This window comes from Lepisma saccharinum, chromosome 15 (genome assembly GCF_977018435.1).
Source record: "Lepisma saccharinum chromosome 15, izLepSacc3.1, whole genome shotgun sequence".
Classification (NCBI taxonomy): domain Eukaryota; kingdom Metazoa; phylum Arthropoda; class Insecta; order Zygentoma; family Lepismatidae; genus Lepisma; species Lepisma saccharinum.
Genome location: NC_139243.1, coordinates 38,603,426 through 38,617,044, shown reverse-complemented (window position 1 = coordinate 38,617,044; position 13,619 = coordinate 38,603,426). Strand labels below are relative to the sequence as shown.

Here is a 13,619-nt window from a genome sequence, read left to right as displayed (position 1 = left end):
TGTTCAATAAAAGATATTTAGTATCTCTGTGATATTACTTTCTCTTGGGAAAAAAATTCATGTGCAAACCAGGATATAAACTTCTAGTCAAAATATACGTGCAATATATATTTCTAATTACATGGCTAGATAGGAGTTATTTACATCTGATGTCTCTTTCGTCCTGCATGAAAGAATACTTATTTGTACTATATTTTACTCTTTTGTGAAGTCGATCTCTATTAGGAAAAAAGCCAAATGTGTAGTAATTGCTTTTCCCTTTTAAGTGTTTCTTTGTAGCAATGCAATATGCAATGTAAACAATAAATTTCAACAACCGCATGTGCCCTATTGTAGTTATACCTTTTCACATCAAGAGAAATTTGATTTGAATTGAGACATCAAGATGGCAGTGAGATCAAATTTCTCGCAGAAGCACTGCCCAAATCACAATTGTTACGCACCCAAACTACAAGAAGCAACCTCTGGTTATTTTCGCATTGAAAAACCTGGTGTTGGTTAAGACTGGAGGTGAACTCCAACTGGTGGTTGTCTGACCAAAAAGTTGGCCGACATTGAAAAACTGGCCCTGAATATGTAAGTATTGTGCAGAATGTTATACCACTACAATACTAATTTAATCTAATAAGCTTACTTTTCATTTTTCTGGGTAATTTTTTCTCGTGATGGATTTCGCCACCCATCTGGTGGTAAGATAATATATCAAACTGATCGCAAATACCTTGCACCTTTTACCTTACCAACCCATCTGGTGGCGAAGTTCATCGCGAGAAAAATTTATGTGGAAAAATTAAAAGTAAGGTTATCAGAGTAAATTACCTATCTCCCCATAACTGCCAAACAGATATCTTTAGATATGATGCATTACAATATTGATTATATATATAAATTCAGAATTTATTTATTTGCGCGTGTATATGATACACTAATTGAGCAATAATCATGAATGGAAGTCCAGAATTTACAAACCAGTTATTCCAACAATTCACACACAATCAGTATTTATGCTCATTGTATACTAAGATTCAATATTCAAAAGATAAGATAGCATATCTGACTGTTCACACAAAGAACAAAATGCACAAGCAAAATCTACCTCTCCCTTGAGCTATTACAATTTCATTACACTAGGAAAAAAATATATGATTATTATACAAATACCTTGTTAACTATAATGGGTATCACATTGACATATGTATCACAGTTAAAATACCACTCTATAGAGCTCACATCTATGTACATAGTAAGTTACAAAAGATATTAACAAATTTAGATTACAAAAATACATAACTTGTACTTTACATTTTTCTTGCACTTATGGCAGAATTAAAAAGAATTAAGTCAATATACATAAGCTTTGAGAGAATCACATTGTGTACAAGTGATTATTTCAATGAATTGAACACTAGGCTAGTACAGAAAATGTTTACATTGAACAACTAAATAAGATACATGTACAGGTTTTTCCACACCATGAAATATTGTTACATATAATGCAATGTGATTACAAATACTGCCATAGCAACATACTTTTTACCTATTGAGCATGAACTATGAGTGAAACCTTTGAACTAACTGACATATTCAATTTCAAGAATTGACATACAATCAGCACTTGTACTTATTGCATGCCAACTACTACATAGATGCAATACTCCAATTTAATCACAATATTGTCTGATAAAAAAAAAAATTACCTTGCACTTTACTTAGCATTACTCATACTTATTGTATGCCAACATCTAATATTAAAATATAAGATAATATATCAGACTGATCGCAAATACCTTGCACCTTACCAACATTTTTTAACATGTTACTTTGCAGTTAACATTCTTTTAACATGTTTATGATCCTGTTATGATAGAACAAAACAAAATTGATTGACTATGCATCATCTTTGGTGCATTTACAACGTATACATATCGTTAATTCAACAAATCACACAATCAAATATCAATATATTAATAACTGTATAGATAAGTTTGCTTCTGATATAACAGTGAAAATCTAATCTTCGCAGAAACGTGTGCAACTTCAAATGAAATATTAAAACAGAAGTTGCAAGAAAGTATGCAAAATTACGACTGGAAATTATCAGGTATTCTTAGTACTCAAGAGAAACAGATACATCAAATTGAAGGTTCTTTGAAAAGTGCAAAGGAAGATATAAGTAAACTGAAATATGGATTTGATTATTGTTGTTCGCAAGTGGAAACATTCAAATCTCAGTTTCATAATGTTTTGAACTTGTTAATTAGTGCGATGGTAATTTGAAACAGATTTCTTTGTGTGTTTATGTCCCTGAGAATAATATGCATAAACCAGTTAATGTAAATTATTATGGTTCTAATATAAACTTGCAAGTTCTTGGTATTGATAATGTTGTAACTCACTAATCGAGAAGTTTAAATATAAATGATTGTAGAACTGGTAATAGACATGATTCCAGTTTGAATATTCAGATTAAAGTTCTACACACACCTCAAAAATAAAGACTGGTAAGAAACTCGCACCTTAAGCATGTACATTGGAAGCAAAATCACAATCTAGTTTACATAATGCTAGGAAAAGACTAGTAACTAATTGCTCTTGTTAGAATAGATCCAATTGTAATTTAACCAAGCATAGAGCACAAAGTGAGAATAACATTGATGCTTCCTCAAATACCATATTTCCTGAAGTTACAGCAATATGTTACGTAGGTCAGATGATTTCTACACAGTAATGGAGAATGTTGTAATTTGAATTACACAGGCTTTCCTTGGATTTGGTGTTTCAGTTCTACTAATTATACTCAAATTTATACAGACAGATCTGATAACATGTGTTCAAGAATGCATAATATGCATAGAACATTAAATTTCCTTAACGACAACAGGGAGTTGAGAAGGAAATTGTTTGAACATTCATACACTTTGGTAAGCTTTTCCTTACTGCACAAGTGAAGAAGATCTCAGGGAAGAAGTTACCATAGTTACAGATACAGAATTTAAGAATGGGTACACAGTGCACCAACTCTCAACATGTGTAGCAAAGCAGAAATGCAGATTAGACAGCTAAACAATCACCAATAAAATGAAATGAATTAACTTCCCTTACAACCATACGACATCCAATTGCCTTGCCAAGACCCGGAGATAGTTTGACATCAAACTAGCACACAATCCAGTAACGAAAATAGCCAGAGCTCTAAACAAACACAAACGATATTTCCTCTCACCCCTTGACAACTCAGGAGTATATGGTGCCCAGTGTGAGTTCAATTTGCATTACACTGGCAGATCAATCAGTGTATACAACAGCACTTATCTGATGCAAAAAATCCAAACCAACTACCGGACTAGCAAAGTACCTCAAGTTCAACAAATAAAATATCAACAACATTTGTTATGCATAAATCGCACACGCTGATTGATATAAAAATAAGACGCATGCAATTATGCACTTTCCACATGATCTGAACATCGACAGAGGTCAGGTTCATCACATTCAGCTCCTGCTACTGCAACTTAAACCCAGCACAAGCAGCAGACAGACAGAAATGTAACAGTATCCTGTTTTGTTGCTTAGCAATGAGTTGTTGAAAACAAATGAAGAGAGATAACAAGAAAGTTTTGTGTAGTTCTTATCACAGTAAATAAAACACAAGTATGGATTTAGTGCAAATAAGAAGTATATCTACTAGAGGTGTGATTTAGAACTATATACATAAGTGTCGTGGAAGCTTGGGCATTTTACATTATGTTCAGTTAGTCAGTTCATTTTCTGAGAAGTGGAGCAATGATTAACACATAGAGGGTCAAGCGGGGACATTTTGTCCCCCAGCTGTAATTGTCTGTAATATTTCTTAACATGGTAATTCTTGCTTGTCTGTAATTTTTATAGCTGACTATAATTTAGAAAGACCAAAAAAAAAAGACAACTAAAATGAAATATCAATTCCTGTTTTAAAAAACATTTCTTTGCTGGGCTTGGCACTTCATCTAACATTTTTTTTAACTCTTGAAACTCCTAATATACATATACATATTATGAGAGCTATGGCAACACTTTGAGTAAAAAGACAGCAGATTGAAATGAGTGAGATAACTGGGAGAAAACTCGGGAGATGTTCTATTTGTCCGAGAACCAAAGACAGAAAGATTCCACCTGCTCTGCATGCTACAAATTGATTTGCAAAGAACATTCTATAAAAACAGTTAGTTACATTCAAGTATGAAGAGTTCTAAAACTAATAAAAATTTAAATGTTCACAACTGTAATAAGCATGTTCAAAATTGTTTCAACTTCAGTATCTTCACATTGCATTGTTCACATGATTTCTGAGAAAATTATTACCGACTGTAAGGAAGTTACGCCTTTCAAGGTACATTTGAATTAATTGATTAGCTCATTGTGTATCTTGAGTTTCGTGAAATCTCCTACATGCATTAGAAGCCTACAACAATGTTTTATAAATATTTTAGATGGAGACTGAAGACAAAACCAAAAATATAGAAAAATAAGTTGGGGTTCAAATTGTTCCCCACACCCCTCCGCAGGGTAAACTGAGCATAATGTAAAATGCCCAAGCCTCCACGACACTAGCAATGTACAGTAGACACACTTATACTGATTCACTTAATTTTTTTGAAAATTTCAGGTAACCCATCTTTTGTAATTTCTACTAACACATCTTGTGAAGGAACACTCAATTTGACCAGGGACTTCAATTTCTTCAGAACTTTTTGGTACAAGGCACTGCTACGAGCAAGTTTGTAGTAAAATGCTTTGTACGTAAGAAATTGCGTCTGTAGCCTAGTAACAGTATTCTTGATGTCATTGTTTTTCTTAACCGTCTGAATATGGTGAAAGATGTTCATGGAAGCGTTTTCTATTTGCTTGAGAAGAAAGGATGGATTCAGCGTAGTCTTGGAAAACAGTTCTCTAATAATGGCATGAAAGCGAAACGCCAGCATTAAGGCTGCATAGTATATATTTTGGATAACTTTCTCAACACTGTTGAGGTTTTCACACAAGTGAATATTGTGCAACTTTAACGTATAAATCATCCCCATGTGTCGCTCCAAAAATCTGGAAAAGAGACAGAGACAAATAAAGCACTATAATATAAATTGCACACAGATTTTATTCTTGTTTATTACAACCAATTCAGTCAAAATATCGTCAAAAGCATAGGACACAAATGTAATTAATTGTTTAATACTTGTTTTAGTTATTATTTGTTGATTTTCTACCCCCTTGAAATAATTCTTGAAGATTTCCTGGCAGTGAATAGTGAAGAAATTCTCTAAATATCAGTTAGGTCATAGAGACATACGTGAAACTACTCTCCCTGATATCCTGAGACAATCTCTTCATTTCTAGCTCTTTAGTTTAGTTAATCGTGACGATGAGGATGAAATGATGGGACAAACACAATGATACAAACATGCTCGAGCAGGATTTGAAGCTGGTACCTCTGACTTAGTAGCACCTTACATTGACCACTATGCCACAGAGACTGGCAACTATTGTTAACATTCAAATAAGTAAGATAGGGCTTTTAAGAAGAATGACCTTAATATACGTGGTCTGTCTAAAAAGTATCCGATCTTTACTTCTCCTGCGGAAAATAGCAATGGTAGGTTGGCTACACTCTGCACAGACGTGAAGGGGTATTTCATGCACGAGCACACATGTTGCTGGGCATGTCGGACCCACCAATATATGAGAGGCAGCTGGCGAGTGAGGAAGTGTCTCTGTGCAATGTCGCATTTTGTTGTTTGCTGGGATGGCAGAAAGCATGGAGCAGATATACTGCATTACGTTTTGCCAGAATCTTGGGGAGAGAAGAAAACTGAAATATTTTGCAAGATTCAACAGGCGTTTAGGGATGATGCCATGGGAGTTACCAAAATAAAGGACTGGTATAACAGCTTCAAAAATGGCCACACATTCGGCAGAGAGTGATCAGCATTCTGAGAGGCCATCAACAAGCCGGAATGCAAAATACATTGAGAAATTGAGGTTCATGATAATGGAAGATCGCCGTTTTACAGTCAGGGTAATTGCTGTTTGCATTGGTATTTGCAAAGATTCTGTTCATTTCATTTTACGGGAGGATTTAAGCATGCAAAAGGTAGCAGCAAAACTTGTGTCCAAGCTGCTTTCGAAGGAACAGCGAGAACGTCGACGTAACGTCGCACAAAACATACTGGAAACTGTCAAGAAAGATGCAAAGTTTCTCAATACCATGATAACTGGAGATGATGATGATGAGCATGGCTCCATGTGAGTTCTGGTTGTTCCCGAAGCTATAATATCCACTGAAAGACACTAGTTTTGAGAGCCAAGAGGACATTATGCACTTATATATTTATATTAAGTTGGATTTTAAATTAAATTAAGGAATACATTCACAATTTTAAAACCAAAGTGTCATTTTATACACCACTTTTGAAACAATTTTTCACCGCTGTTACACCAAAACTTTATTTTATTCATTTTGTTCTTTATTTCTAGACTAAAAATATTGTTATTACATAAATAGTAAAAAGACACTATAAAATCAGATAAAACAGCAAATATTCATCATCTAGCTTAGATGTAGTTAAGACTGATAAAATTTGTGTAAAAACAACTGTCCTGGCAAGGAAATTAATGTCAAAGAAGTAAAAAGTTGAATATTTATTGAATTACAAAGGGAATGATGGTATGTTCATTAGTTGAAGAGTTCGTGATAAATATTTTATGTACATTATTCTAAGTAGTGGTGTACATAAATCTTTAGAGGGCCTCACCAGTGGCATGTCCAGGATTTTCGAAAGGAGGTTTATACATACTTTTTGTAGTAGCCAGCCCTCATTTTGCCATATTTTTCTGACTTTGATGTTCTTTTTTAGGAATACTGGGCCGAAGGGAGGGGGTTATGACCCCCACCGACACCCCCTTGGGCACGCCACTGGCCTCCCCGATGGTGTAGTGGAACCACCATCGCCTTGTAATCAATAGATCCCGGGTTTGATACTCAGTGGAGGCATATAATGGTTCAGGTCCCACTTTAAAATGTAGGTCCAGTTCCGATTAGCTTATCTTCCTTAGTACTGTGATTCAAAGCCATATGTTCCCAATCTAATCTTGGCGGAAATAATTGATTGATTTGCTTTATTTTACTTCACTTTTTGTGCCACTTTTGGCTAATTTGCAAAGATAGGGATGAGTGATGATATGATGAAATTGATGAATGGACACTCACAAACATCCATCCCCAGGCCGAGATTCGAACCCGGGACCCTTGGCATCATAGCATGATATGCTAACCACTCCCCCAAGGGGGCAGGCTTTCGGCAGAAGTAAATAACCCTCATTGGCCGATACCGGCAGTAACACGAAAGACAGAAATGAAGAGGATATGTATAAATGGTTGATTCCCCTTCCCGCTTGAATGTAGATAAAACAAAGCTAATTTCACAGTGACCTTCATCCCTCTAAGAACTCCGCAACTACAGACCCGACATTAGTGTGGTGGAGGGTTAAAAACATCCACCTATCTTACGACCACAATCTTCAAACAAGAATTGGCAATGAATGGTTTATTTCCCACAGCGTTAACTAAGCAGTTACATGCCTTCATGGTCACGTTTGGGTTCAGCTTTCACTTCCCGGTGCCTTTGATCTTGCCATCTGTTTCCCAGGAGGCTTTATGATCCAGTGTTTCTAGGAAAATCTATGGAACTTCTTGTCCTGGTCTTCCAATATGTCACAAGAAAGGGTGAACAAACTTTTAGAAAGGACAAATGTTGAGATGAGCTGTTGCTTTAGCCTACTTTTCTAGCCACTGAAAATCTTTTGTATCAGTAAAAAAAAAACAACCGATACTCACTGATGCCGATACCGCCAGTATCAGTATCAGCTCAGCCCTAGAAATAATTCATCTCAATATGCTTATGGTGCATGCTTGTATGTGTATTCAACTAACCACAAAAGGGAAACAGAAGTAAATCCACTTTGTGCTAAATCACGAATAGCACCAGTCAAGAGGGTGGCGTTACGTCGCCTTGAATTATGTGCAGCATTACTCATAGCAAGAGATCTTTACAAGGTACTACCATATCTATATCTGAAAGTAGACAAGATATATCTCTGGTCAGATTCACAAATTGTATTGGCATGGTTAGCAGCACCATCCAACAGATGGAAAACCATTGAAGCCAACCGGGTAGCAGAGATTCAAGACATTCCTTCAGCAGATAACCTGGCAGATATAATTTCTAGAGGGATTGAACCCACCTCAATATGCCATAACTCTCTAAACTTACGCAGAAACCAAGGGAAGTACAAATTCCAGAGGGAATAAGCATAACAACAGTATAAATTTGCCAGAATTCACTTGAGCAAACAATCGAGCAGTTCTCCAAACTATCAAAATTAACTCTGGTAATAGATTTCTGTCTGATTTGTGCAGAACTGCCGACAACAAAGTAAAGGAAAATCTGTCAACAAAGGAAATGCAATCAGCATTGCATACAAGCATCAAGGCTGTGCAGCTAACAAGTTACAAGTCTGAAAGTCAAGATCATAATAGCACCAACAAATTACAGCCAACAGCACATTGAAGAGCCTGCATCCATTTTTGGACAACAACAATCTTCTTCGTGTTGGAGGAAGACTTAAGAATAGCAATTTGACATATGATACAAAACATGAAATTATTTTACCTTCGAAAGGTCACCTGACCAAACTCATAATAGAAGTGAAACACTTGAGACAGGTTAATGCAAGACTTCAGTTATTGTTGTCATTGCTCTTTCTGCAGTACTGGATTTTAAAAGCAATGTACAGCAAGTAATTTACAATTGCCTCGTGCATTACAAGTTGAAGCCAACTCATGGGTCAACTTCTGTCACCTAGCCAGATCATCTAGGGCAGTGGTTCTCAAAGTGGGTGCCCTGGCTGGCTTACAGGCATGCAGTGAAATGTTCCAAAATTTTCACTGAAATGATATGATTTTTATTTAATATATTTAGTACTTATTACATATAAAATGTTTCTGAACTTGAAACACGTGTTTATTTGTTAACTTAAGGAACGCATCCTAACTACACTGAGGATTGCATGTGTTAGGTAGGTCTACATTCTGACTTGGGCGATGCGGAAAAATCTTGAAACACTAAGGGTGGTGTGAAATGAAGAAGTTTGGGAACCACTGGTCTACGGCATTTCTCAACTCTGGTGTAGACTATTGTGGACGTTTTCTCTTGTGATCAGATTCACCATGCAGCAAATCATACGTGGCTTTATTAATTTGTCTAGCCACCAAAGCCATACATTGAGAGCTCGACTCTGATCTTGCAGCAGAGACATTATCGCAGCACTACAAATATTTACAGCTCATAGAGATAAATATGCCATTCTTTACAGTGACAATGGTAAGAATTTCATCGGTGCAATGAATGAACTGAAAGAGCTACATAGCTTATTTTTGTCACAGGAATTCATACAAAATATTCATGACAGGGCCATGATAAAATTCAAGGATAATTCCCGGTTTTCAAGAACTTTCCAAAAATTCAAGAGTACAAGCAGGTGCTTACGTATTACCGCCTCCCACCACCCACACAAATACAAATATATTAACAATGTATAAAAGGTCTGTGTGATTCCAATGTATCAAAAAATTCTAATTCAATTCAATTGAATGGTATACATATTTAATTTAATGTGCGGAGTTTACATTTGCCATTTCGCATACTCAGACTATTAGAAATACATATACAAAATACAAGTCACAAATGTTATGGGACACAGTAACCTACAATTTCAAAATTACCTAATCAACTTCAAGATATCTTATCTTGCAATAATAGTGTGTCTGTCAGCAAAGGACACTAACAAAGTAAACAGATTGAGAGAATTCTGTTTTACTTTCCCCACAGCTTCCTTTTCTTTTCCTTCCTCGATAAAAATAAAAACTAAACTGTGAAAAACTTGCCTCAGGGAATAATATTTATAAATTGAATGGGATCTGGATTAATAAAAGTTGCAATTTTTCATGTCTACATAGAAAAATTCAAGCAGAATTCATGCAAAATTCCTGGAATTCAAGGAATTCCCAGTGAGTAGCAACCCTGCATGACTATGAAAGTGCTGAATCCTTCCAGTGGCATTTCAGCCCACCAAACTCACCACATTTCGGACTAATATGGAAGAGTGGAATTCTCTCCATGAAGCATCATTTAGTGAGAATAGTACGAAATTCAACCCTAAATTTTGAGGAATTATTAACCTTACTTACCCAAATTGAAGCATGCCTAAATTCAAGGCCTTTGACTGTTTTATCAGACGATTCAGTAAGTGCTTTCACTCCTGGACATTTTCTCATTGGTTCAGCCCTTACTTCCTTTCCTGAGCCAGACCTCACTGACCTCCCTGGAAATCGACTGTCCAGATTGCAGAGACTACATTTGGCAGCGATGGTCCAAGAAGGATTTAAATGGTTGGTCTTCAACAATGTTCCCAGTGGACCAGTATACAAGAAAACTTCAAACCACATTTGATGGTTGTCATCAAAGATGACCATTTACCTCTCCTATCATGGAAATTGGGAAGTCACTAGCATTCAATATGGAAGAGACAGCTTGAAGCGAGTGGCTACAGTGCACACCTCTTCAGGAACCTACAGGAGGTCAATTCACAAACTAGTTCTCCTCCCTCAGTGCAATAAAGAGGGAGAAAAGTGAATTTTAGGGGTTATGTACAATCTCAGGCCCTCCCTCAGTGCAATAAAGAGGGAGAAAGTGAATTTTAGGTTTTATGTACAATCTCAGGTGTAATCAGTAAGTGCATTTTTGCCAACAAATGACAGAAATAACAGTTGGTAGATTTCATTACTCACAAACTCTCGAACCCAGAACAACACAGTCTCAAACTGAAAAACTGCAAGACATACACAGTGCTTCATTTCATTCATTGCATTGTAACATGACAAAGTTTGTGTAATGATTTAGTGTTCGTGTTTCAAGAATATATTATTCATGTTAGAGGGAATAAAAAATGTGGTTGATAATTAGATGACGTAAGCGAGCACTAAAAAGATTTCCGTAAATGTTCTATTAATTTCTGTGGCCTCTGCCACCATCCACTTGGGAAACTCAATGCTTCACTGTTGGGTTGACTTCCGGTTCCTGCTGTTTCCTCGCTTACCACTAGTGGTGCTGGTGTAACCAGTTTGTTTGCTGCGTGTGATAGGTTTCAGTTGTTGCAAAAGTGGGAGTCAAACATGATGTGCCTGACCACTATCAATATTCAGCTCTTGCGGAAAGTGCATAATTGCGTGCGTCTCTTTAATGTTTGTGTTAATCATTGTGCGTGCTGCGTGCCTAACTGAAACTTTTGGATCCTGTGTTTGTTAAACTTGAGGTGCTTTGCTAATCTGGTAGTTGGTTGGGATTTTTTTGCATCGGATAAGTGCTGTTGTATATGTTCATTGATGGATCTGCCAATGTAATGCAAGTTGCACTCACATTGGGCATCATATACTCCCGGGTTGTCAAGTGGTGAAAGGAAAGATCTCTTGTGTTCGCTTAGGGCACTGGCTATTTTGTTCACTGGTTTGTGTAAGACTTTGATGTCATACTGTTTCAGGGTCTTGGCTAGGTTGTTGGATGTAGTCTGCTTGTAAGGGAAAGCAATCCATTTTGTTTTATTGCTGCTGGGAGGGTGGTGTTGGTTAGGTTGTCACACCTGCATTTCAGCTTTGCTACACTACGTAGAGAGTTGATGTACTGTGTACCCATTTTGAAGTCCTATGTCTGTAACCATGGTAACTTCTTCCTTCAAATCTTCTTTACTTGAGCAGTGCAAGAAAGCTCTTCGGTAGAAGTTAAGCCATACACAAGCTTTATGTTTGGGTGGGTGGTTGGAAAGCGAGTGTGGATATATTGGTTCCCTGCCCCTGGTTATCTGTACACTGTGGTGGTGAATTCATTGCTCCTCCTTTTGACGGTTAGATCTAGGAAGTTGATAATGCCTTGGTTTTCCCTTTCCAGGGTGACTACAGACAAGCAGAAATGAAATTCCCTGACTTTTCCAGGTTTTCCAGAACAACATTTAGATTTTTTCTTGACAATTATAAACTAAATTCATGTTCTTGCAAATGGAAATAAGAATGTCATACAGATCCAGGTATATTAAGTACCTATATTACCATCCATGAAATTGACTTCATTTCTCTATGATTTGATTCAAACTGCAAAATAGTGAATTTGGACAATTATTACTATTCGCAAGCTAGGGAGGAATTACGGATGTTTTAATATGCAGTAAGTTTTTCAATAAAATATTTCATTATTTTTAAAGTTATGACTAAATGAGATTAGAATGAAGTGATTGATGCAAAAAGGAATTTTGTAATTTTCAATCTCTTTAGCCTTTCTTGTTATTATATGTTATTTCCACTGAGGTTTGGAACAGGCCCGTAGCCAGGCAGGGGCTAGGGGGGTTGAGCCCCCCTGGCATTGTCGTCAGCCACCCCCCCCCCCCCCCCTGGCATTGTCGTCAGCACTTGGTATTAGGTAAAACTATTGCATAATTTGTTTGCCGTGACAAGTGAAAATGTAGAGAGTGGATATTATTTGCTCATAACTTGATAGAAGGATAAATTCACAGAACATGAAGAGCAGCTATCACACTTGTTCATTTTGTTTGTAAACCGAATATTTAGAAGGTTCTCTAAAGTTCTTCCACAGGGAATCTATGCACCTTTGCTCCCCCTCTTTCAGCTTTCCCTTGTAGCAGGTCCTTTCCATCTGCATCAAAGGTCATCGGCTCCCAAGTTTTGCGAAGGGGAGTTTTATTGCCCGGTCGGGGGTGGAATATAAGGGCTTGCCCATGCCCTGTTGGGGAAAAACATTGACAAAGACACTTTCTTGAGTTCTTCATTCGTGTAAAGAAGGTTTCGCGTTTGCGCAGGTGTTATTGTGTTTCGTATCTTCGTAAAACTGATTCGTGTGATAGTGAGTGGTTTTAGTGACGAATAATATAACCATGTTTCGTCCTTGGTGTGTAGTATTGTGATATTTTAACGATTCCCCAGCACCATGGATAAATTTATAATTCGTAAAAAAACATCTGAATCTTTGACCACGGCGACCACCGTACCTACTCTTTCCCCATCTACGGCTGCCTCCAATCAAGAAGAGGATTTCTTGCCTACAGAAGTAAAGGACATTTCCAAACCAGGTGAGGAAATTAAACAGCTAAAACTCAAACATTACCCCCGAAATGCTGATGGACGGTGTTTTCAAAGTGACTGGTTTAAAAGGTTCAAATGGTTAGAGTATTCACAATTTCTAGATGCAGCATTCTGCTATGCTTGTAGACAATATCGGCCTTTTGGACGCAAAGAAGTGGCCTTTACATCTAAAGGCTTTAAGAACTGGAAGGCAGCTCTCGATAAAACCAAAGCAGGGCTAGTGAAACATGATGCGACACACACACGTAGAAGCAATGTCAAGGTGGGCAGAAAACCAAAACCGTTCGTTGATGCGAAAAACTATCTCTACACTAGTGAATCAGAATGTTCTTGAAAAGAATCAATATTATATCAAGAGCATTGCTGAAGTAATTCAGTTCCT

The 13,619-nt window shown here is 36.9% G+C and overlaps 1 protein-coding gene across 1 annotated transcript in view; it reads right to left on the bottom strand.

Annotated features, from left to right (window-relative positions):
• Window positions 1–1,003: 1,003 nt before the first annotated feature.
• LOC145999679 (telomerase reverse transcriptase-like) overlaps window positions 1,004–13,619 on the bottom strand; it is an 85,643-nt gene continuing 73,027 nt past the window's right edge. Inside the window, exon 6 of the mRNA XM_083136883.1 lies at window positions 1,004–5,076. Coding sequence (XP_082993009.1) covers window positions 4,620–5,076 — 457 coding nt within the window. The 3' untranslated portion in view covers window positions 1,004–4,619. The remainder of the gene's footprint in view (window positions 5,077–13,619) is intronic.